Source organism: Lepidochelys kempii, chromosome 11, assembly GCF_965140285.1.
Source record: "Lepidochelys kempii isolate rLepKem1 chromosome 11, rLepKem1.hap1, whole genome shotgun sequence".
In the NCBI taxonomy this organism is placed as follows: domain Eukaryota; kingdom Metazoa; phylum Chordata; order Testudines; family Cheloniidae; genus Lepidochelys; species Lepidochelys kempii.
The window spans coordinates 69,582,755-69,607,249 of record NC_136390.1 but is presented as its reverse complement, the minus strand read 5'-3'; the positions used below and the strand labels follow the sequence as shown (position 1 = coordinate 69,607,249).

General features: G+C 48.0%; 1 protein-coding gene across 8 annotated transcripts in view; it reads left to right on the top strand.

Annotated features, from left to right (window-relative positions):
- Positions 1-24,118, top strand: part of MLPH (melanophilin) — an 86,519-nt gene extending 62,401 nt beyond the window's left edge. For 5 of the 8 annotated variants that reach the window (XM_073306768.1, XM_073306765.1, XM_073306763.1 and 2 more), the window contains 6 exons: positions 9,715-9,870; positions 10,840-10,932; positions 14,607-14,699; positions 16,360-16,417; positions 20,323-20,420; positions 21,228-24,118. In XM_073306768.1, the coding sequence (XP_073162869.1) occupies positions 9,715-9,870; positions 10,840-10,932; positions 14,607-14,699; positions 16,360-16,417; positions 20,323-20,420; positions 21,228-21,254 (525 nt within the window). In that variant the 3' untranslated portion in view covers positions 21,255-24,118. The other 3 variants (XM_073306767.2, XM_073306766.2, XM_073306769.1) reach the window with 3 other exon arrangements.
- Positions 24,119-24,495: the final 377 nt, after the last annotated feature.

Genomic DNA, 24,495 nt, shown 5'->3' with positions numbered 1-24,495 from the left:
TCATTCACTTGGTGTTCTTATTAAGATGAAAAGCCTTGGCAGACAGAGCCGTTCTGCGCTGTTAACACACTAGAAGCTCTCCTCTCCATCCCTTCACAGGTCTTTTTTTATCCCTAAATTTTATGACTCAGTCGGTCTGTATTGACAGCTTTGGTGATGAGGCGTTGATGACAACCCATAAAGGATGGGAAGTGAGTCAAATATTAATTAAAGGAAGAAAGAGCTTGTGCCTCGTGTATTCTGCAGGCCTCGCACAAGTTGTTCTTTCCTTCGGAGGTGTTCCATTAGAACAAAGCAGAGAGGTCAGCATTCCTTTGGGTTTTAATGGCTCCTTTGTCCGGGTCTCTGTGTTGTTGTTGTTCTGCACTTTGACACGTCTCCTTTTAATGAGCAGCTTCACTATCAAAGGAGTGAGGCTGGGCCATGTTGCACGTAACTGCTTGTGCAAAGCAGCTTTCATCTGCATGATTAGAGAGTCTTTTATTTGTCCAGGAGGCCTTTTTCTCTTTGTTCATCTGAATCCGGAAAGAAGATGCTTGGCTGCAGAGATGTAAATGACTCAGAGCAGTGGCGAGCGGCCGTACAGGGCACCTGGGTTGAGTTTGTGTGTGTGCGTGCTGGGAGAAGATCTCTCTCCCAGCCCAGGGCTGAAGTTAAATTCTAGGGACAGTCGGCATTCCACATACACTCCTTGGGGTGCAGCTTGCTGTTCTCTTCACAATTCCCCAGCAATATGCTGTACCCTCGCAGAACGGCTCTTTGCCAGAAAACTACTTAACAGAGTCCCAGATTCTCTCTTCAGGGATCAGGTTGCTCCTCCCAGATTCTCATGGTGCATCTGCACTGGCCTGGGTCCATTTGCATAAATAAGAGCAACTTTGGGTCTGCTCTAACTTTATGTCAACTGGCTACGATCTCATAAAACCAAACACCAGTCATGAATTGGCAAACACAGGCGCATCCCAAACACCCCAAAATCTAGATGGGTCTAAGTCACGGTTTTGATTCAATCCATGCTAAAGACAATGTGGCCACTTGCAAAATTCTGATCAAGGTTTGCATTTCAAATACCCCCAAAGATTGGATTTGGGTTTTTTATTCAACTCCACGTCTGCTCAGGAAAAGCCTTATAAACGGAAGGAAATGTCATAAAAACAGACTCCTTTTTCTGTGAACAGCAACTTGGAAAAGACAGATTTCTGTTTCCACCCATGGGTACACCACAAAATACCAAATGGACAGAGTTAGCCACCTCCTTGCTAAATGCTATGCCAGGAAACATGCTTGTCTATGGTGTGACCCTGTAAACACACTTGTTTGTCTCTGCCCATGGTGTTCATATTGTGTCTGTCACCATGGTATCTAGGAAGTTATCAGTAGGGAGTAGGATGGCATCTTTCTTTTTACTGTTTTTAAGTGTATCAAAATACAGGGCTGACAAGCTTAATCCAGAAACAGGTAGACACGGTACAAACTTTATCATACAGCTCTGACAATACTCCTCAGATGGGTTGCTCCTAGGTTTTGAGGAAATAATATGCCTTTTCCTATCCCCACAGAATCTGGGCAGTATTGATATCCAGGATCAGACCCATTGTATTATGAAGCCATGTGTTGCAATTAGACACTAAGCATTCTCTCTGTGCAGCATTAGAACTGACCAGTTAGTAAGATCAGCACTACCCTAGGACACAGCCAGGACCACGCAGGGAAAGAGGCAGAAAAAGGAACATTTTCTGCAGCTTGTCAGGGCTGCCCACCAAGAGCAGCTGTGGCCTGATAAATCAGTGGTGTGTAGCATCAAGGAACGCAGCTGGGCTAGAGGAGGGGAAGGGAGCATTCAGCCCCGGGAATCCATCCCGGAAATAACAGCCACCCGCTTCCCTGGGCTGCCTGTTGAGAAGCAGATGTCTCAAATGGAAAGTAGAGGCAAGATAAGTAAACAGCCTGATGCAAGTGTCAGCTCCCTGGGGTGGCTGGGAAGGGACTGCAGCCGCTGCACGTTTGCACAAATTTCATGGGTTATGCAAGTAATGAAGACTTTTCTTCTTAGGCCACACAAGGAAGAGACTCAAAGCATTGGGACTTGCCTCTAGAGCTGCTCCACAGCCATCTCTGTTATGAATTATTTGTATTCCAGTAGCGCCCAGAGGCCCTGCCTGAGATCGGGGCCCCATTGTGCTAGGTGTTGGACTTGCACGTAGTGAGAGAAAATCCCAGCCCCAAAGAATGTACAGTCTGAATAGATCAGCCAGCAAGGCAGGATTACCCCCATTTTACAGATGAGAAAACTGAAGCAGAGAGAGTGATGAGCAGGATTTTCAAAAGCACTTCAGATTGGCCTAACTCTGCTCCCTTCAAATCCCGCCCTAAACACTTCACCCAGGGAGTCTCTGGCAGAGTTCGGCATTGAACCCAGATCTCCTGGGTCCCAGCCCACTGCCTTATCCAAATGCCCATCCTTCCTCTTTGCTGTTGTCTGGTTTAGTTACAGGCCTGCCCGCAAATCATAGAATCATAGAATATCAGGATTGGAAGGGACCTCAGGAGGTCATCTAGTCCAACCCCCTGCTCAAAGCAGGACCAATCCCCAATTTATGCCACAAATCCCTAAATGGCCCCCTCAAGGATTAAACTCACAACCCTGGGTTTAGCAGGCCAATGCTCAAACCACTGAGCTATCCCTCCCCCCAATACACAAGGCCCAGCGGTTAATCCAACCCCGCGCTTTCCAAACCAGTGCCGGACAGCTGGCAGTGCCAATTAAGCTATTTGGAATGAAGTGCCACCCACGACCCACACCTGTGTTTGCCAGCCTTCGAGGCACTGCGTCTGCTGTTTCCTGTTTCCCTTGCTCCCAGAGTTATGTTAGCACCAGGGCCCCATTGGCACCTGAGTGGATGAGGACTTCCCCGTTTAATGCCCCTAACTCAGCTGCTGCTTTTACCACCGTTGACCTCTCGGGAAAGTGTTTGTAGACTCGGTGGCTGGGCTAGGCCGGCACCAGGGGCATGAGCAGCTCCCAGCGGCTGTGTCTGCATTTCCAACATGAGGCAGTGGCGTGAGGAAGGGAAAACAGAGGGGGAAGGGCTGTGGCTGTGATTGAAAAGCTGGTTCAACAGCTTCCCTTTGGTTCAACAGCCACCAAAGCCCTGAACCGAATTCTGCTTGGTTGCATGTGTATAACTGAGCTGAATGGCAACTGCAATGGTCGGGGGGATTGCGGTAATATTGTGTACCACAGCCAGCAAACAAATAGCATTACTATTGGCTGTATGCGGCGCCTAGAAATCCCAGCTCAGGTTGAAGTCCCTTTGTGCTAGGTGCTGTACAAATACCCTGCAAGGGCACGAGCCGCCCTCTTGCAGCGTTCTCCTGCAGCCTGTAGTTATGTGCAGGCTGCCGGCTAATGGGAGCGTGTCACCGGCGTTCTGAGACGGTTCCTTTGTCACAGCTGTACTCCACGAAGTCTGATCCGAGATCAAAGTGCTCCTTAAGAGCCACTTCCATCTCCAGCTGAGAGCCCTCAAGGAACAACGGGAGCCCTTTAATTACAGCTCCTCATCCTCTGCCCCCCCCCCTCATTTAGGCTGTTGTGTGTGCGTGTACGTTACTTTTTTCTCTGGCTGTGTGGGGCGTTCACAGAGGTCGTCGGGTCCGGTTTTCTGTGACATCACGGCCACAGTGCTGAGAGCCAGGCAAGAGTCCTTGAATGAGAGGGCCAGGGTGAGGATGCTTCTCCCCTCCCTGAAGGGCGGAAAGACAGGAAGGAGGTGGACGAAGCCTGTCAAAAACCTGAAGAAATCGTAAGGCTCCCTGCTATTCATAGGCAAGGCTCACGCTGAGTGTGCGGGGCACAGCAAAATGCCCAGGGAGGCTACAGCCCCTTGCTCTGGAGGCGTAAGAATTAAAACAAAGATTTTAAACTGAGAGTCGTGACCTTGAGAATTAGATGTCAGGGGAATCGCTCCCCTGCCCACCTCCTGGCTGTACCCAGGCATTGCACAATATGAGAGGGAGGGGGGGTGCACCCCTCTAGCCTGGTATGAGAAAGGCAGAGGACCACTACTATAGGCTACAGGGAGTGTTGACTGAGTTCAGTGTGATGAGCTCTCAACTCTTAGTCGTCTCCAAGCAAGGTGTTTCTGATACTCCCTCCCCCTGACACTTTCCATTCCTCCCTGGTACAACTAGATCTTTCTGTGACATCCCCAGGATACAATCCAGGCTAATGAGTAGCTTTGTCATGCCTGCCCTCTAACCTGGGGTGCCCTTTACACCGCTTTGCTGCTGTAGCCTCTATCTGGACTGCTCACAAACAGCCTCCAGCATGCAAGTCACTCCCAGCTATAAGAAGAAAGAACAGGAGTACTTGTGGCACCTTAGAGACTAACAAATTTATTAGAGCACAAGCTTTTGCGGGCTACAGCCCACTTCATCGGATGCATAGAATGGAACATGTAGTAAGATAGATAGATAGATAGATATAGATATACATACAGATAAGTTGGAAGTTGCCATACGAACTGTGAGAGGCTAATTAGTTAAGATGAGCTATTATCAGCAGGAGAAAACAACTTTTGTAGTGATAATCAAGATGGCCCATTTAGACAGTTGACAAGAAGGTGTGAGGATACTTAACTTAGGGAAATAGATTCAATAAGTTTAATGACCCAGCCACTCCCAGTCTCTATTCAACCCACGTTAACATAGTTTCCCAGCTATGTCTGTGTGTGCCCTACGGCCAGTCAGTCACACTCTGGCTCTGGGTTATTCTGCAGGGTGACCCCAGCACACTCCAAGTCTTAGATTTCCCCCCAGAACAGTATGTCCTGTACTGCCCAGCCCTCTCCTGGGCAATACAAATTCATATAAAGTCCATTATTACTTTAATAGAAATAATACCTCCCCAATGGAGTTTTCCAGACAGTTCTGTTCAAACACACTGGATTTGATAAAACAATAAGAAAAAGTTTATTAACTACAAAGACAGAGCTGTTAAGTGAGTACAAGTCATGAGACATAACAGTCAGAAATGGTTACACAAAAAATAAAGGTTAAACACAACTGGTGCCTAACTTAACAAACTATGTTAAATTCAAAGCAAGGTTTTCTCACAACATGCCTTCAGCTTTACTGACCAAACTTCTTAGGTCAGGACCTCTTCTCCAGTTCCATGCTGATTCTTTTGTCCCTTCTGGTGCAGTGAATCGATGGAGAGAGACGAGAGGGTGCCTTGGGGGTGTTTTTCCTTCCTTTTCAAAGTGTCAGTCCCCCTCTTGGAAAACATTTCCCGATGACATTCAGGAGACAGGGTCTGTAGGGAAGGATGTTCCCTGCTGCTTTTTCCTCACCTGTTGGAGCGTCTTTTGTTTCCCTTCCTGCTTGCTGACTCTGTTTACTGTTAAATGCAAATGAAGCAGAGAACATATTCCTTTGATTGAGACAGATCTGATTGCCAGCCTCAGTTTGGAAGATGTGTTAAGAATACCATACAGTGGAATCTTCTAACGTCACATACAGTGTTGTTGCATGTATTTTATTAGGACAATATTGACCAGCAAATTATGAGTTTTCAAATGATATCTCACAAGGCGTACTTTGTACAAAGATTGATACACTGGTGTGTAGGGTGTGGACACGGGTACATTTTGTCATACTGGCCCACTGTCTCCAACCAATATTGTAGCCCCTTGTGAATGTTTTACTAAGTTGCCCATTCTCACGCTGGGAGGAGGGGAGCTCTGGGAGAGGTGGGAGGAGGGTTTCCTTCAGGAGAATGGCAGGTTGATGAGGAGTGAGTGGTGATTGCACAGGAGATGGGAGCCATTGAGAAAGGGCATAGAGGTAAGGGAAAGGCAGAGTATGTTCTCCACTTTAATATGTTATAACTAGACAGTGACATGTTTAAAAGGTCTTAAAGCATGTGCAGCGTTAGCTCCTCTGGGCGTCAGCCGTGCTGTGTGGCTTCCTGAGCTAACCTCAGGAGGATGACCCAGTGTAGCAGGTTCCTGGGCTGGGATGGAACCACCATAGCTGCTCCTACACTCCCCCTCCATCCAGTGCCGGGGGAAAGAGCACATTGACCCTGGCAATCCCCAGCTGTCAGAACAGCCCGTAAGCCATCTTTGCTCCACCACCCCAAAGCTGCCCCCAAGCACTTCTCAGCTGCAGCTGAGGATCTGGCCCACAGTTTTAGATGGGGAGAAGTCTCCCTGTCATGGCCCTCAACCATCTACTATTTCATATCCCACCCAGGTGTAACTCTCTCTCTCTCTCTCTCACACACACACACACACTCACTCTCTCTCTCTCTCTCCCTCTGGGTGTGCTCAAGTCCTCAGGAGGGGAGCCCAGCTTTGATCTGTTGGCAAAGTCTCCTATCCTGTGGCCGTTTTACACCATATCAGTTGAAATATTAGTCACTCGATCAATCCTGTGGTAGTGGGAAAGTTTGGATTAAAATGTCATTCATTCACCCTTTACCAACCACCCAAACTTTACTTTGCCCCCTGCCCCGTTCTGGGATAGAAGTGTGCTGTTGGGTGGATATTGCTGACATTATACTTGTAAGGGCCTGATCCAAAGCCCTTTGGAGTCAACTTGAGTCTTTCCATTAACTACACTGGGGTTTGGATCAATGAGTCATAAAGCTTGAAGAGGGCTCATGGAGTATGTTATGTTCAAGTGCTATACAATTTCTCCTAGTGCGGTGTGTCCGTGGAGTGGGAGAATGTCTCTATGAATAGGAATGGAGTGATCGGTCTGTTGCTAATATGGTAGTGTAGGTTTATGCAAGTGTGGGTAGAGCTGGTAAGTTTGTATTTTCACTATTGCGTAGCATCTCCCACGCAGTGTTTTGTAGTAAGTAATGCTGTATAGTATTGTTATCGTGTATTGGAAAGGGAGTAGAACTTTTAAACTTCCAAGTCATTTCTTTTGACCTTGGTAGATAGTTTTGTAAGTTTTAGTGGGCAAAATGAGGTCTGGGTCGGTGGATTTTGCTTTTGAGTTTGGGAATAGTTTTTATACTGTGTATCAATCATTCTTCAGAGGGTTTAGTCATAAAAATACAGCTACAAAAGGCAAAACTTTCTCAGAAATACCGCGGTGCTGCTGGTTTCCGAATGAAATGCTACATCCCAGTGACAGTGGGACCCTTCACATCAGCTTCCGTCTTTGAATTCCTCCCCACAAAGAGAGAATCCAGTCATGAACTTTAGGTGCTTTCTAAAACCACTGGGGGGCTCGTACTCAGCTCAGCGAGGTTGTTCACGAGCAACAGGAATGGGGTGGGAGTTAGATCACACAGGTGGGAGTTGCCCATTCGAGAGTAATATTGCCACTCTGGGCAAGTCATTTCCCCTCTCCTATCTCCATCACCTGGATATTACAAGCATTAATTAGTGTTTGTAAAGTAACTTCTCTGAGTGTTTTTTAATTGTCCATCAACAGATTGTGATTGTCAGTGACACACGGAAGTGATTGAACAAATAGCTGGAGTGGATAATTGCAGTTAGTTAGAAATATACAACACTCTGATTTTTCAGGTTTCATTGGACACATCAGGCATATGGCATCTTTCTATTCCCTGGTTGGATTCTTAGTACTTGAATTTATTTTACCACGCCCCACAATTGTACCAGGTGCCTCCCAGTGCAAGGCCTCCTGCCTTGGAGAGTTATTCTCTAACTTCACACATTACACAGTACAGGGACAGCAAGCCAGGGATCTGTGGGTGGGGGAGGAGAGGCTATTTGCAGTAATAAGATAATGGGATCATTCAGCAAAGCATGTAAGCAGTATGCTGGCACTGTTACTGTAATAGGGCTATTTTGCATATTAGTTATTAATGTCTTGTACAATCAAACGTCTAGGTTGACTCGGCCCTTGTGGGTATCAAGATAGTAGTGGTACTTCTGTTTAACATAACACTTAGAATCAAGTGTTCGATGCGTGTATTCATCCGTACGAAAGTACCATGTTCTTATGTTTTTACGTTCTCATGATGTTAGGCCCTGTATATTATTTATTAGGTGGTTTACAATGGTGCCTAGGAACCCCAGGCATGAACCAGACCTGGTTACAGTTTTGTCATGGAAATCGTGAATTTGAATGAAATCATTGACATCTTGGAAACAGCTGTAAAAACACATTTGATTAGGCTCCCAAACCAAGTGGCATTGCAACCCAGCGCATGGGGTCACAGCACCACTCAGGTTTGGCCCGGCAGCACCTCCATAAATGGAGACCGAGGAGCAGCTGGGCCAAACCTAAGTGGCGTTGGGACCCTGTGTGCTAGGTTGGAACACCCAGAGCAGGAAGCAGGGCCCATCCCTGCAGGACGGGAACCGCCCTCTCCCTGCAGGACGGGAACCGCCCTCTGGGGTAAGTGTCGAGTAGGCTTGCTCTCCAACTTCTCCCCCCCATGGGCCTTATCTTCCAAAAAAAACCCACTATACTCTTGTGTATGTTGACGTAGAGAAAAACACATTATTCTGTAACTTTCCGTGATTGTTTCCAGCACCTCTGCTGTGAAATTTACCAACAGTTTTCCCTGCCAAAATCATAGCCTTAAGCAGGACCCCACTGTGCTGGGCACTGTCCTGTATTTATTAGGTGTATTACAGTAGTGCCGACCAGCCCTAATCAGGATAGCATTGTGCCAGGCACTGTACAAACACAGACCAAAAGGACAGTGTCTGCCCCAAGGAGCTTAGACAAAAAAAAAAAAGAAAAAAAAGGCTCTGAATACAACTATTTTGTAAGCTGGTTGTACTGGATCTATAACAATATCAAAAGCTACAACAATGAAATGATGTACATTTTAATGAAAATCTCTCTCAAAATCAAGTAAACCAATTTTCTTTTTAGAATTTGATGGGAGTCATCAAGAATAAGCGTTATTCGTGGTAATAAGCGAAAATGTAGTCATAATCAAATGGTGTATTAGGATGAGTAATAATGTTTCTTTAACCCTTTTATCTAGAAAGAAATGTTTACACATGTCTTCAAATAGACCCCAGTCAGCACATGAATGCAACACCTTGTTGGCAGGCACATGGAGGAATCCCTACCCAGAAATGTATTTTCATTTCATTCATAAGGATGCTATAGATAGGGACTGGTGAGTTAATTACACCTTCAGCTCCCAAAGTGTAGCATCTCTATACCGCACATTGCTCTTCGGCAGATCCAGACACAGCTACAGAAGACAGGAGGCGTTCACAGCCTGGCAGTGTTGTTCCCTCTCTCCTCTCCTTGCAAGCATGCTACGGCAGGACACAGCAGCCTGCGGTTGTTTCAAAGTGCCTACCTCCTAGTCTCAATGCACGACGTGAAGATCCTTGTTCGGGCGCTGACAGCTCGTGGCATTTTGTCCTGGTATTTCAGAAGGAGCTTTTACCGCTTCGCCATAGTGATAATTGCTTTTGAAAAATAGCAAAGGGGAGGAAATGGCCCAGTCACTGAGAGGAAGGAAGCCCCGCAGGAGTCCGAAGGTACAGACTGTTCAGCAAAAGAGAAGTTTGTAGTTATACAGCGCTGACCTCGCCAGTCATGGAGACCATCTGGGGCTGAGTCCATGGTAACCTGAGGACTGTCTAACTAGCAAAAGAGAGCAGCCAGTGTCGCCGCAGCGGGGGTTAGAATGGGAAGACGGCAGAACAGACGATGCCTGACTGCGAGGTGAGTCACACGATGGCTTTTTTTCAGGTCTGCACGACTGCTGGAAAGACATCTGGGCTGGACCAAACCCCGAGGGACCTAGAGGAACGTGCACGGCACAGCGGGACCACAGACTCCGAGCTGTCAGAGCTGGAGGACAAAGTGGCATCAGCGGCCATGCAGATGCAGTGTGCCGAGAGCGAGGTAATAGCTCAGTTATGCAAAGTGGGTGATCCAGCACGGTCAGGCTAGCTCTTGCATTGTGATTTATTTGTATGATTGTAGTGCCTCGGGGCTGGAGTCATAGACCAGACCCCCAGCCGTGCTAAGCACTGTACAAATACAGCGCTGGGCCAACGACTGAATGCTTCATCATTTACTCAGTAAGAAAATAAACTCTGAATGAGCATTTCCTTTACACTGCCGTATTTACAGTGGTGTTCACAGCCGTACGCACGGTGTGTATCACTGGCAGCAGGGAAGTTGCGGGCAATTTGCTGAGGGCCCCCAAACCAAGTGGAATCGCAACCTGCAGGTGGCGGATACAGTGCCATTCAGGTTTGGCCTGTCTGGAGGGGCAGGCGGGCCAAAGCTGACTGGCGCCACGACCCCCATTCTCTAGGTCACCACTCCAATCAAATTTGGCCCATCCACCCTTCTGTCTCTGTCAAGGTTCCTTCCCCACTCTGAACTCTAGGGTACAGCTTTGAAAGTATCTTGTCCCCTCATTGGTCATTTTGGTCAGGTGCCAGCGAGGTTATCTTTAGCTTCTTAACCCTTTACAGGTGAAAGGGTTTTTTCCTCTGGCCAGGAGGGATTTAAAGGTGGTTAGCCTTCCCTTTATATTTATGACAGTCTCCATCTATAGAGGAGTGGTCGGGCCAAACCTGAATAGCGCTGCAATGCCATGCACTAGGTTGCAACATCCAGAGTGGAAAACTGCACTCAGTCCCCGGGGGACAGGAGCCACTGCTCCGGAAGGAGTGCAGGGCGGGCTCACTCTCCAACCCAGCGGGGGCTGAGCGTGGCATGGACCTGGCGGGCAGGGCACTGGGGCCAGTGGCTGCAGCGGAGGTAGCCCCAGAGGGATTGGTGGTGATTGGGATCTGCCCAGCTCCCGCGGTCATTTCTGGGGGCGCACCTGTGGGAAGTTATGTGCATTTTGTCTCTTAGGTTTCCGATATAGAGTCTCGAATTGCAGCTCTGAGTGCTGCTGGGCTGACAGTGAAACCAGTGGAAAAGCCAAAGAAGAAATACAGCACACAGGTGAGTGTGTCTGCCTGCAGAGGACGTACCCAGCATTCAGACGTTAACGCCAGAAGGGACGGTTATGACCATCTGGTCTGACCGCCTGCATAACCCAGCACTAAAAGCCTCCCCTGCCAGTTCCTGCATCAGGTCCTTAACCCAAGTGCTGCTCTACATACAGTATAAACAAAACAGCTCTGTGATAACAGTCCCTAGCTCTTTTACAGCACTTGCCATCAGTATCTCTCAAAGTGCTTTGCAAAGGAGGGCAGTAGCATTATACCCCCCCTTACACATGGGGAAACTGAGGCACAGAGAGGGGAAGTGACTTGCCCAAGGTCACCCAGCAGGCCAGTGGCAGGGCAGGGAATAGAAGCCAGGTTTCCTGATTCCCACTCCAGTGGTCTAGACACTGCACATATATTTACATAATTCTGGGCTTCTGTGCTATCCCCTGTGCCCCTTGCCCTATGTTTATAAGGAACTCGTTTACTGCACGCTGTCTCCTCCTTTATAAGAAAGAAATCCCAACTATCTGTCACAGGAAATCTTAAGTTTTCCCCAGTCATTTTAGAAAGAAAAGGAGGACTTGTGGCACCTTAGAGACTAACCAATTTATTTGAGCATAAGCTTTCGTGAGCTACAGCTCACTTCATCGGATGCATACTGTGGAAACTGCAGAAGACATTATATACACAGAGACCATGAAACAATACCTCCTCCCACCCCACTCTCCTGCTGGTAATAGCTTATCTAAAGTGATCACTCTCCTTACAATGTGTATGATAATCAAGTTGGGCCATTTCCAGCACAAATCCAGGTTTTCTCACCCTCTGCCCCCCCACACACAAACTCACTCTCCTGCTGGTAATAGCCCATCCAAAGTGACCACTCTCTTTACAATGTGTATGATAATCAAGGTGGGCCATTTCCAGCACAAATCCAGGTTTTCTCACCCTCCCCCATTTTTTCCAAAAACCACACACACAAACTCACTCTCCTGCTGGTAATAGCTTATCCAAAGTGACCACTCTCCTTACAACGTGTATGAAAATCAAGGTGGGCCATTTCCAGCACAAATCCATGTACATTGTAGGGAGAGTGGTCACTTTGGATGGGCTATTACCAGCAGGAGAGTGAGTTTGTGTGTGTGTGTTTTTTTGGGGGGAGGGGTGAGAAAACCTGGATTTGTGCTGGAAATGGCCCACCTTGATTATCATACACATTGTAAAGAGAGTGGTCACTTTGGATGGGCTATTACCAGCAGGAGAGTGAGTTTGTGGGGCGGGGGGGGCAGAGGGTGAGAGAACCTGGATTTGTGCAGGAAATGGCCCAACTTGATTATCATACACATTGTAAGGAGAGGTTTCAGAGTAACAGCCGTGTTAGTCTGTATTCGCAAAAAGAAAAGGAGGACTTGTGGCACCTTAGAGACTAACCAATTTATTAGAGCATAAGCTTTCGTGAGCTACAGCTCACTTCTTCAGATGCATATCGTGGAAACTGCAGCAGGCTTTATATATACACAGAGAATATGAAACAATACCTATTCCCACCCCACTGTCCTGCTGGTAATAGCTTATCTAAAGTGATTTCCAGCACAAATCCAGGTTTTCTCACCCTCCACCCCCCCACACAAATTCACTCTCCTGCTGGTGATAGCCCATCCAAAGTGATAACTCTTTACACAATGTGCATGACAATTAAGCTGGGCTATTTCCTGCATAAATCCAGGTTCTCACATCCCCCCCACCCCCACACACACACAAACTATCAAAGGAGTGATCACTTTAGATAAGCTATTACCAGCAGGAGAGTGGGGTGGGAGGAGGTATTGTTTCATGGTCTCTGTGTATATAATGTCTTCTGCAGTTTCCACAGTATGCATCCGATGAAGTGAGCTGTAGCTCACGAAAACTCATGCTCAAATAAATTGGTTAGTCTCTAAGGTGCCACAAGTCCTCCTTTTCTTTTTGCGAATACAGACTAACACGGCTGTTACTCTGAAACCAGTCATTTTAGAGATCCTCATCTGCAGCAACCGCTGGCATGTCAGCATACCACCCCTTAAAATTGGGACACGAGAACTTTCCCACCTTCTTAGGATCAGTGGGCCAAGGGCAGCTGAGATCCATATTGTAAAAGGAGATTTTATCTCCTGGCTGTTGTTATTGGAATTGTGGTGGTGCTTAGAGGTCCCAGGACACCACTGGGCTAGGCACTGTACACATAGACACAGTACGAGACCAGCTCTGCCCCTAAAACCACACTGTGACACTCCCCCAGAGTAGCCAGGGTTGGGAGGTACCACGTGCCCTTAGTGGGAAGCAGTCTTGTTTACCCCTTCTGTAGATCAGCTCCCTGAAACCACCAACCTCTGGCAACACAAGCGCTGCCTGCCAGGCCTCTGCAGGCCTCGCTGTCTCTGTGCAGGTGAGCAATGGGCACACACCAACCCCTCTGCAGTGCCCCACCTCTGCTCCACTGAATTCTCACAACACTCCCAAAGGAACAGCACATACCCGTGCAGGATGGAATTCAGCATCACCACAGCTGTTAGCCCTCTCCTTCTCTCTCTCTCTCAATAGCGAAAGCAAGGATATGTTTATTATCAAAGAACAGAGATTCAAGCGAGAGTGGGAAAGGATATTGGAAACAAGTGGTTACATATAAAACAAAATCATAACCTGCTTTCTGGAGCCAAAAAGTAACTGACGAGGTATTCCCCTACCTCCTCCAAGAAAGCATACTTACCCCAAGTACTTTCCCTAGTGTTTTCAGCTGGTTTGGTTGAGATCCCTTCTCATAGGATCAATCCTGCTGATAGGTTGTCCTCACAAACTGAAGGAATGCACAGTATTTCATATGTCCCTCAGATGTGGTTTCAGAAGTTAAGTGTATTGCCCCTCAACAGACAAACTCTTGCTGTTTTCCTCTTCCTGCAAATTTCCTCTCTATGAAGATTCCACAATCCTTCATTAGCATTCAGCTCAGGCTTGTAAATGGAGGCCCAGTGTGAACCAAGCAAGACTTAATTTACATGTAAACAGACCAATACATGATTCTTGTCTGAGAGAAAACCTGCTTTTCACCTTTGCTGGTGGCCAGTCCCTAGACCTTAAGAACATAATTTTCAGTGTAAGTACGTAACTCCTTCCTCAACACACGCACACACATTTCACAATGACATTGATGACCAGTGTGACACCGGCTTTCTGTAGACACCTCACGTGACACTCTTTGATGAACCCGAATGTAAATGTCAGACCCCAGAGCTTCCTGTAACCCTTATGCACTCTGCCAGTTGGCATCAAGAGCTCGTGGGACACACTTATTACAATCTAAATAGACAAGACAGTCAGACATTGGGAGGGGAAACAAAGAGGTGACGTGATTTGCCCAAAGTTACCTCACAGGTTAGTAGCAGGGCTGGGACAAGAACCCAGGACTCCTGAGCTCTAACCCAGTGCCCTACCCACAGGATCAGCTATTTGCTCAATGTCACTCTTTAAGCAGTCAGTTAATGTAACTCCTAGGTCCCTCGATATCACCATGGAGGATGAGCTGCCATGGAGAACCAGTGCTGCAAATGTCCCAGCTGCTATGGTCAGCCCAATGGACAGCTGTGCCTCTCACTTGTCTTTTGGCACTGAAGAAGTCATAGAAATCTTTTACATTTCTTCTGTTCCAAGCTGTTTATGCTCCAGCCTCCCAGGAACGCAGGTAGCAGTCAAGGGGATCAAAGTACGGACTCTTCAGAGATGGCATCACCAAATGACTTCAAAGTGAGTACACAGATGTCTCCTGGCTGTCAAGGAGGTGATTAAAACAAACCAGAGAAAGCTTGGGTAGTCTGCTCAGGAATGGTCTGAAAAGCCTTTCTCCTCTAGGCCACCTGTCTGAACATAAGCTGAGTCTGGAGTGATTGTGGCCACTACCCTTTGAAGACACATCAAGTAGCCTGTGTGAAATGGGCTTGGGGGACTCAGCCAATTCCTAACGGACATGTGTCCGCGTCACAGATTCATCACCATCAATAATTGGCAGCTGCTGTTGGCAGACCTGGCAGAAAGGCCAGTAATCGGCATGGAAACTACACTGTCCTCTCATACATAAAGGGCCCTACAGGAGGGTGGCTTGCCTTGGGCTGGAGAGCCTGGGGCCAAGCCAACCCCGATACCAGGATTAGCCTTGCCTGAAGGGAACCAGGGAATTTCCTGCAGAAGATGGCTGCAGTGAAGAGGGTGGTGAAGCACTGGAATGCGTTACCTAGGGAGGTGGTGGAATCTCCTTCCTTTGAGGTTTTTAAGGTCAGGCTTGACAAAGCCCTGGCTGGGATGATTTAGTTGGGGATGGGTCCTGCTTTGAGCAGGGGGTTGGACTAGATGACCTCCTGAAGTCCCTTCCACCCCTGATATTCTATGATTCTATGAGGCAGAAGCTCTGGGGGCTGTAGTAAGACTGCAGACCCTGAGACCAGGGGAATGGCTGCAGCTAGGAAGGGCTGGGCTTAGCTTGCTAAGGCAGGAAGGGCTCTGACCAGACCAGGGCATTTGGGCTATACCCCGCTGAAGGGTGTTTAGTTCTAAGCTTTGAGTTAATAAATCAGACCCCAAGAAGGGCTGGGAAAACCCTGCATGGAGTTTATTTGGGGAGCCAAGAAGGGAAACAGAGAGGAGGGACTGCATGCAGGACCGCTCTGGGGCTACCGGGGGGGGTTGTGAGGTAGCCACTGGGCCACAGACCCAAATTATCCCTGGTCGGCAGAACATGTGCTTACGTGCATGACTGAATAGGAGTCGACTTAAGCAGACATGTAAATGCTTTGTTGGTTCGGGGCCAAAGCAATTACTCCGGCTCAGGGCTGAGACCTAACGGCAGAGCCGCTTAGGGAAGTTTGCACTGGTGCTAGCTGTTCGGTAGCTGACTATAGGGCCACAAATCTGGAATCTGTTACGAATGCTGCATTAGTTTCATTCTGAAAGTGCAATAATATCTCTTAACCCTCTGGAGAATGCAGACTTCTGTATGGTGCACAGCCTCCTAGCCATTCACCTTAAGGCTAACAAGGTGCCATCTAAGGTACAGTGTCCTAGCACTAGAATTAGTTCCAGGAGGGCTGTCAGGATTTCTCTTGTCAAATGGAGTTTTGCTTTGGGGAAGAATTAAACAATGATCTTTGCGTTGCTTTTTCCCCTTGTGCATCCCGTCCCCATGTATCCTGGGTACAGTCAGCTAGTAAACACAGCGTTCCCACCGGTGCACGCTCAGCTGACTGATTCTGACCGGGATGGACATGTGAAGGCGTGCTGGAGATTGGTATCTTTCCTGAACACAGAAGGAAAGCCTAGCTTTAAGGCTATCCACTGGCCCCCTCCTACAGTGCTTCGAGAGAAAGGACACAGTCCCAGGGATTAACCGCAGCTCTGCTCCTTTCTCTTCTAGCTAATGTCTATGCCACAGGCGTTAAGGAGAAAATTCAACAGTTCCCTTGAAATTGCCGGTAAGACTTGTGCTCTCTGCTTGTGTCTGAGGAAAGGGTGGGGGGTCATGTCATACCTTGTGGGGACTCATGCCTCACATTGTGGGGGCTGTACGTGATGTCTGTCCGGCCTCCAGCCGTGTTTTTCAGCCAGAGAGCTGGTATGGCAAGGGCAAGGGAGTGGGGTTTTAGAAATTGGCCTGTGGGATCTGGGAAGGAAGTAGAGTCCAGTGGCCAGATTGAGGCAAAAGGCTAAAAAATCTTCCTGGCCCCCTCCCAGCAGAGAACGGGATTCTGTACTCTCCACTCCCCTAAGGAAATACAGATCGTCAGCATTCCCCCACCTCCTCATGTCTATGGTATTTGCCACTCCCCTTGTGGGTTTTTCCTCTATGTGAGTGTCTTTACAGTCCCCAGACTGTCACCATTCTGACCTCTTCCACGGGGGCAGGAGCCATTGCCTCTCCCAGCCCAGGGCCATCTATACTACCGCAGCTAGAGGTGTCTGAAAGAAGATAAAGTCCAGAAATTCAGCAGCCGTGGCCGTGCAATGGGAAGGTCTCTGGATATGTTATGTCCTGGCAGCTGGCGACAAGAGCCATTAGGAAATGATTTTTCCACTTCTCTCTTATCTTGAATCATAAGCTTGCAGGAGGGATTGAAGAAAGAGCTGTTCTCCTTCTAGATAAGTGCTGCGTAGGAGAAGGAGTGGTGAGGAAAGGGAAAAGCAATCATTTAATACCGAGAATGAATTTATCATTCTCATCCCCCCCGCATTAAAAGTGAATTGCAAGGCACTTTTCCTGATCTGAGTCTCACAGGGAGCAAAGTCCCTTCTCTTTGTTGGTGAAGAGGAGTCATCGGCTCTTCCCCTGAAAGGGCAGCTAGATAACCGGGGTGCTGCACTCCTGGCATGCAGATAGAGCGATGGGGCAATCAGCTGACGTCAGGACAGGAGTCTAATCCCCCAGGCGCCCCCCCAGGGAAGCAGAATGACTCTGTATCTCCTTGTCACTCTCCCCACAGGTCAATGATGTGCAAGGTTGTGCAGGGAAGGACGCAGATAGGGGAAATTGGAACGAGGCGAGAGTGAATGGGAGATTATGTAGAGGTTCAAAAAGCTGCCTCATTAAACCTGCTGTTTCTGGGTTTGTAGGGGTGGCGGGAGTTCAGAGGGGGACTTGCTCGTGCCAAGGAAGTTTCCATAACACAGTGTACCATGCAGTCCTCCTCAATGCAGCGGGCTAACGAATGGGAGTTTACACTTTGCTCCCGTATGCCACAGTGAAGCCCAGTTGGCCAGGCTGTGCCTCACTGAGGAACGAACCCCTGTAGCTGGGGTTTCGGATGCAGCCATACACCAGAAAAATGGGCCACGCTCAGCCCTGCTGTAACTGTGCCCCACTCTTTGGAAATCAGCAAAGTGGCATATGCTTACCCCAAGGGGGATTTGGGCCCATTGTGTCCCTTCACCAAGGAATTGAAGTAATTAACCTGCTATTGGGAGCCTCAGTGCCCAATGTGGGGCCAGATCCTGGCCCACGCTAAGGCTTCCGTGGTGCAGAAAGTCGCTGAAGGTGACTGAACTGTGCAGCAGAGGATTCCTCCCAGCTCCTCCAGTGTAGGCAGGCATAACAGGGCTGGGTTGAGTGCACCGTCATCTCTAGGCAGCGTAACAGCAGAGACGGGCTGAGCTGTTCCCAGAACTGGGCCGGGGGGGGACAACAAAAAGCTCTTGTAAGGCTCCCTTTGTTCCCCCCTCCCCCTGACGCGATTTGCACAGCTCCAGCACTCCCGAGGACTTTCCTGTCACTAGAGGTGTTTGCAAGGTCTGCCAAGAGCAAAGCCACGTGAGAACCAGAGAGCCCACCAGCTGAGTGCAGGAAGGGAGAAATGGAGAGGATACCCCCGCTTTGTCTGATGCTTTGAGCGTAGGAACCCGAGTCTGTGTTTCAGTGGTACTGCGGTTTTCATGCAGAATGTTGTGTTTGTCTTTCTCGGGCGCTAAGGACCTCCAGCAAACAGATTTTAAAAGAAAACCCCTTGATCGCTTAAACGTGAGTGGGCCGTCAGGATCAGAACAGTGGTTCCTGAACGGCTGCGTTTCCTCAGGGATATCCCTTTTGAATCCTGACTTAGTTTAACGGAAACAAGTCTGAATCCCTGGCCCCACTCCAGCGCCAATCGAGCTGCGGAAGAACGGGCTGCATTCCATTCCACTCCTACATCATCAGCTACTTCCTAGGTCCAGCACCTTTCTAGTTAATGAGGAGGCATGAGGCCGAGGGGACTTGGCTCCATAGTGAGCCAGCAGGTTGAGCTGGCAGTGCAGACCTTGCCTGATCTTGTGAACCGACTAGATTTGCTGTGGGATCGTTGCAGGAGAGCAAACGCAGCCCTGCTTTCAAAGAGCAGCCCTTTCTCTGACCAGCGCAATCCTGGAAATACCTGGTGGAAGCAGAACCCAGCTGTAGTGTGTACGTGAGCCTTTGTTCTTTTGAGCAGAGGGCCCCTGGAAGCACCGTGCCAAAAGATGCACCCCAGGGGGTGGATGGGCAAAGCTGGTTCTAAGCCCCTTGTCTGCCATCTTATTTCTGGGCTGCTGCAGGGGGCCTGCTCTAAGCTCCAGCAGCCTCCCAAGGGCTGCCTATGAGCTGTTTACAGCCCAGAATGGCCATAGCAGCTAACTTACGCCCCTTCCAGCCCAATACCTCTCCTCCAGCCTCAGCAAGCACCTATGCAGGGCCTCTGAGGGAGGAACCACATAGAATATCAGGGTTGGTAAGGGACTTCAGGAGGTCATCTAGTCCAACCCCCTGCTCAAAGCAGGACCAATCCCCAATTTTTGCCTCAGATCCCTAAATGGCCCCCTCAAGGGTTGAACTCACAACCCTGGGTTTAGCAGACCAATGCTTAAACCATTGAGCTATCCCTCCCCCCTACAGCAGCCCGGTGCTGTTCCTCTGCCAGGGGAATCCTCCTTCCCCATCTGCGGTGCTCTTACGGCCAGTATGTGCACCTCACGCTGGGGCTGGTGGAGAGTGGCTCCCAGCCCTGCCCCAGCACAACCCCACTTGCCAGACCAGCCGTGCCAGCTGAGGATCCCTATGCTAGGAGAATCCCCCGCTGCTGCCTTACAGCGGTCCCTTCTGTGCTGCAGGGGGCATGGGAGGGACAGAGGATCTGGCCCCTTATGTTTCTAATGCACCCGCTGTGGTGCTTAGGCACTCTCATGTCTACTCTGAACAGCAGTAATGAAGGTGCCTGGAATATTTGAGCACAGGTCAAGAGTTGCTGTAAGACAGCCTCACCTGCACCCTGGACACCCTGAGTTGCCTCTTGTCTATGCTGGCCAAGAACCTGTTCTGAGAAATTATCAAGCCACATCCAGGAAAGCTGGACACTCTACTGTAATAGGTTCTGTGAAGCTGCAGCTCAGATAGTCTCCAAGGTGGAGTCATACTGTTTTCCTGAATGGGAAGAGGGGGAATATACAAATATAACTCAGGAGTCACTGATAGAATAAGGAGTGCACTGAGGTGAGCTGCTGCCTGAATAACCAGCCGGCTGTTGGTTGAATGGTCCAGGCACATTCATGAAATGTATATCCTGAATTATGAATGGAAATAACAACGGTAGCTCAGTGAGTAATTGACCCCTCTGACTGATGTGGAATATGACCTGGCTCATGGTCTGTTTGCCTCCAATATGAAGGGTTTAATTCTCTTCTGGTTTACAGTAGTGTAAATTGGGAGTAACTCACTGTTTACACACCAGTGTAAAACTGCTGTAGGTCAGAGGAGACTCAGGCCCAGAGCAGTGTAAGGAAGCTATTTCAAAAGATCCAGGTGCATTTCCTAGTCACCCACGCGTGATCTAGATCAACACCACCAATGTAAGCTATTTTATCTTTTATTTTTGTAAAGACGGCAACGAATCCTTTGATCGGAACTCCATTTACCGAGGCTCTTTGACACAAAGGAACCCCAATGGGAAGAACAGGAAAGCAGATCGCATCTTCGCGGTAACCTTCCAGACTCTCACTTATTGACCCAACACATGATTGGAGGGGTTTCAATCTGCAGTGTCAGGAAGCCGATTAGGGCAGCCATTCTCTGGTCTGGCTCAGCTCAGGGCAGCACCCGAGTGGTGGGAGAGGGGTGTGCAAAGCCATCATTCCTGCAGCTGGGGGTCCTGTCCTGTCCTGCTCCTTAGTGCCAGATGCCCGCCCCCTTGCACTGGGGGTTGAAAGGAGCGGAGGGTTGCTTAGAGTTCTTGCTGATCGGCCATATAGGGTGTGGGCATTTCCCTACATCAACAAATTAGCACAGAAGTCTTAGCAAACCCTGTATTACTGAGTATTTCACCCCTCTGATGTCGGTCAAGATGTGCATGGTGCCTCCATGGGGGTCCACTGCTGAAACCTATGAGACACCAATGGTGCCCAGAGACCAGCAACCATTCCTCTGTGGTGTGATTCAGCCTGCCCGCCCTCAGCCAGTGTGCGGTCACTGGAGCCCAGTAGGCAAGAAATCGAGCTGTTGAGTGCAGAGCTGATCCCAAGGCATGTGACTAGGTCTGCAGCACACACGAGACTATGACATGGGCATGATGAAAGGAGGCAGTTGGATCTTCCAGGGGTACGTCTCCCCCGGGAGCCATACTGGTGGCTTCATCTCCTGCTCTGGAAGGGGCAGAGAGGGCAGCCCACAGTGAGTGGAGATTGCAGGACAAGGGAAACTGGAAGCAAACAGCGAATGAGATTCGTGAGATTCATGAGTTTGATCCTGTAGCCTCCCAGTTTTCAGTTCAGTGTCTTGGTGCCTTGCAGAAGCCTGTGATGACGCATCGACCCTGAAGAAGATGGAGCTTCCCGACACTGCAATTTTACTAACAATGCCTGGCCTCCGCTCAGAGCTTCACCTTTATTTCCATCAACACATTCTCTTTCTTCTGCCTGCTTCCTCTCGCCCCGAAGGGCTGGATAGAGAGGAGGAGGCAGTCCTGTGGGTCAGGGAAATCCTGCCGAGTCGTGCTTACGGAGCTCCGGCTCCACCTCGCTACTCAAGCAACCACGTCCCAGTAAGAAACTTGCTGCCTGTTCCTGACAGGATTTCCAGCCCCCAGTGTCTGGCAAAGCAGCCCCAACTGTCACACCACACACCCACTACGTCTCTTCCGCAAGTCTCCGATGTTGTGTGTTAGAGAGCTTATTCCTTCACTCTCCCACTTCCCTGGTCCTTCTCACATGAACAGAGAGCAACAATACCCGAAGTCCGAAGGTGCAAACAATTCGATGTTTATTGGGGTGAACTTCCAGCAAGCTTAAATACAAGTTCCTTTTCCTTATTTCCGAATCCCAACTTCCTTCCTGTTTGCCCCTAATTTATATAGTAATATTCTTAGCTATACCTTAACCAATCATTCTACTAAAATTTAACTAACCAATCCTAACATGGATTAGCTAACCAATTATATCCCACCACCTTAATTAGTTTACACCCAGCAAAATTAATTATACAGCAGACAGAAGCAATCACAGAACCAGACAGAGACCATGCCAATAAACAATAGCAAAGTGAGAACTATAATGACAAAACAATACAGAAGTGAGGATTTCACAACTACATCTGTAAAGACATAAGAGTTTCCCAGCTGTGTCTATTGATAAGTGAGTTCTTACCAGACAGAAAACTATCAACCTCAATTTCCTTTTACAGCTTCTAGGCACTTCCCTTTCTCTGGAGGTGATAGGCGCTATAAGGACAGGATTAAATTCCTAACAGCCCAATAGCACCTTATTTCAATGTGACTAGTTTGGAATGTGAGGATGTGACCATTCACTTCCCAGCTTATGGCTGCCTCTGTCGCTTAGCCAAAGGCCTTAGCCTAAGAACAGGGCCTCAGACTGTCACAGTAAGAGAAGGCCCTTACACCAGCAGACAGTGATTTTGATTCTTTCTTTTATACCTCTAACTAGCCAAGTGATAGGAATACACCTAAATTCTTAGAGTATAGGCCTTTACAGACAGGCCTGAATATCTATATCCTAACATTGTGAAACAAGGACGTCTGTCTGCATTTGAAAGCAGCGTTGTCAAGGCTGGTAGCTGTGAGGGTTAACTCAGTGGGCCAGCTACATGCTGGGTGTAGTTCTGGTGGCTTCAGTGGAGTGAGTTTCCACTCTGACATTCGCTTTCCTCTTGGGTTGGTGCAGAGAAGTCAGTGACTGGACCCATCAGTATTCAAGAGTTTGCAGTGGATTTAAGGTGCCCACTCCCCATTGCCTCGAATGGGGGTCACGTGGCTAAAACCCAGCCCAACACTTTGAAAATGGTCACTCCGCAGTTGTCCAAGTTCTGTCCACTCCCCCCTCTACCCCCCATGGGCAGGAGCGACGGAAGCTGCCTAAGAGAGGCTTGGAGGCCACCTCAGTATTTTAAGATAAAAACATTTAGTTTAAGAATGATCCATGTGAATCCTTGTGTGAGTAATAGGTCATTGCATTAGGCTTTGGTCATGAGCAGAGGCACAAACCTCTGCAGATACATCCTGCAGCCACCTAACATAGTAATTGCAAATAGCAGTGGGCAGGACCCAGAGTTACCACGTCACAAGAGATTCTGTGCTTTTTGGCATTTTTCCCTTTCTGAAATAGAACGCAAACAAAATATTTTAACATCTCCAGCGGAACCAAATTCCAAAAAAGGTTTGGGGTCAATCAAAACCTTTCATTTCAATAACACGGAAACATTAAATTCCCATTTCGACTGCAAAACTTTCAGCTGTTTCGATATAAAAAATATTTTTTTGAAAAAATCATCTTGAACTGAAAAATCAAAATGTTCTAGTCCCAATATGTCAAAATTGGATGTTTCAACATTATTAAAATGCTTCTTGGGATGTGGAGAAAATTCATCAAAATCAACTTGTTTTTCAAGACATTCTGGTGGTTTGACAAAAATTGCATTTTGAGGGTAAAAAAAACCACGTTTTGATGAAAAATTCCCAACTAGCTGTAGTTGTGACTGACTAATGGTATTTGTATCCTCAACTTACAGTTCTTATACCCTGGGGCATGACAGCTGAAATGAACCAATGTGACTTCTCCGCAGCTGCTTATCACTTTTAGTATAATTCATGTGGAAGCTACTTACAGTCTCAGATTCCCTTTAGAAATCATTTCCATTCTCACTAGTATAGTCCAAGTTGAGATCTTGAGTTCTCTTTCAGTTGGCATAAGGCTAGGCCGTTCCAAGAAATAAGTATAGTCCACTGTAAATAATTACCGCTATGTTAGAAACCAAAATCCAGCCACGACCATGTCATCAGAGCACCCTGCAAAAAAATTAAATGACTAGTTGTATATATCTCACCACTGAGCTGACATCAAGCATAACCCAGGGACCCAGATCCTCATTGGTGTAAGGCAACTCAATTGAAGTCAATAGAATGATGCAGATTTATACCAGCTGAGCACCTGGCCTGGTGTTTTTTAAAGCCACAGTCCAGTACCACCTTGACTATAAACACATCCTCTGCCTTTAGTTCAATACCAGTCTATCGGAATCTCATGACAAACTTCGGCAATGTAAAATAAGGCATTAGCTTTCAGGCCATTTTTATTTATCTGCTTTCATCCTCCTCTGTCTCTATAATCTGTACATATGCTAAATCTTACAATAAAGCCGATTTTGTGTTAGGAGATCCTAGCACCCCATTTTGTGTCTGCTTTCCTCCCTCTTGATCTTGGCAGAATTGTCTGTCTCGCCGTTGACTTTCCCCACTTAACCAGTCAGTGCAACTGCATCATATTTGCAAAATGCAATTGTTAAATTACAGGAAATGAAGCTGTGGCATTGAAAGAGAGGACTGGGGAGGTGGGGGGAGAGAATACTTTCATTAACCTGGCATTGATCACAAGCCTGTGTTTTCACGCTCATTCAGGAGCTATAGAGGAAACTTGTCAAACAATAATGCTGTACATTCCCTGTTGACTGTGTTTTGTTACCTGGGTCCTATGCTGTGGTGTTTTAAGCACAGGAATTACCATAACATCAACGGATAAACAAATGGGATCGATGCATAAAAGGAAATAG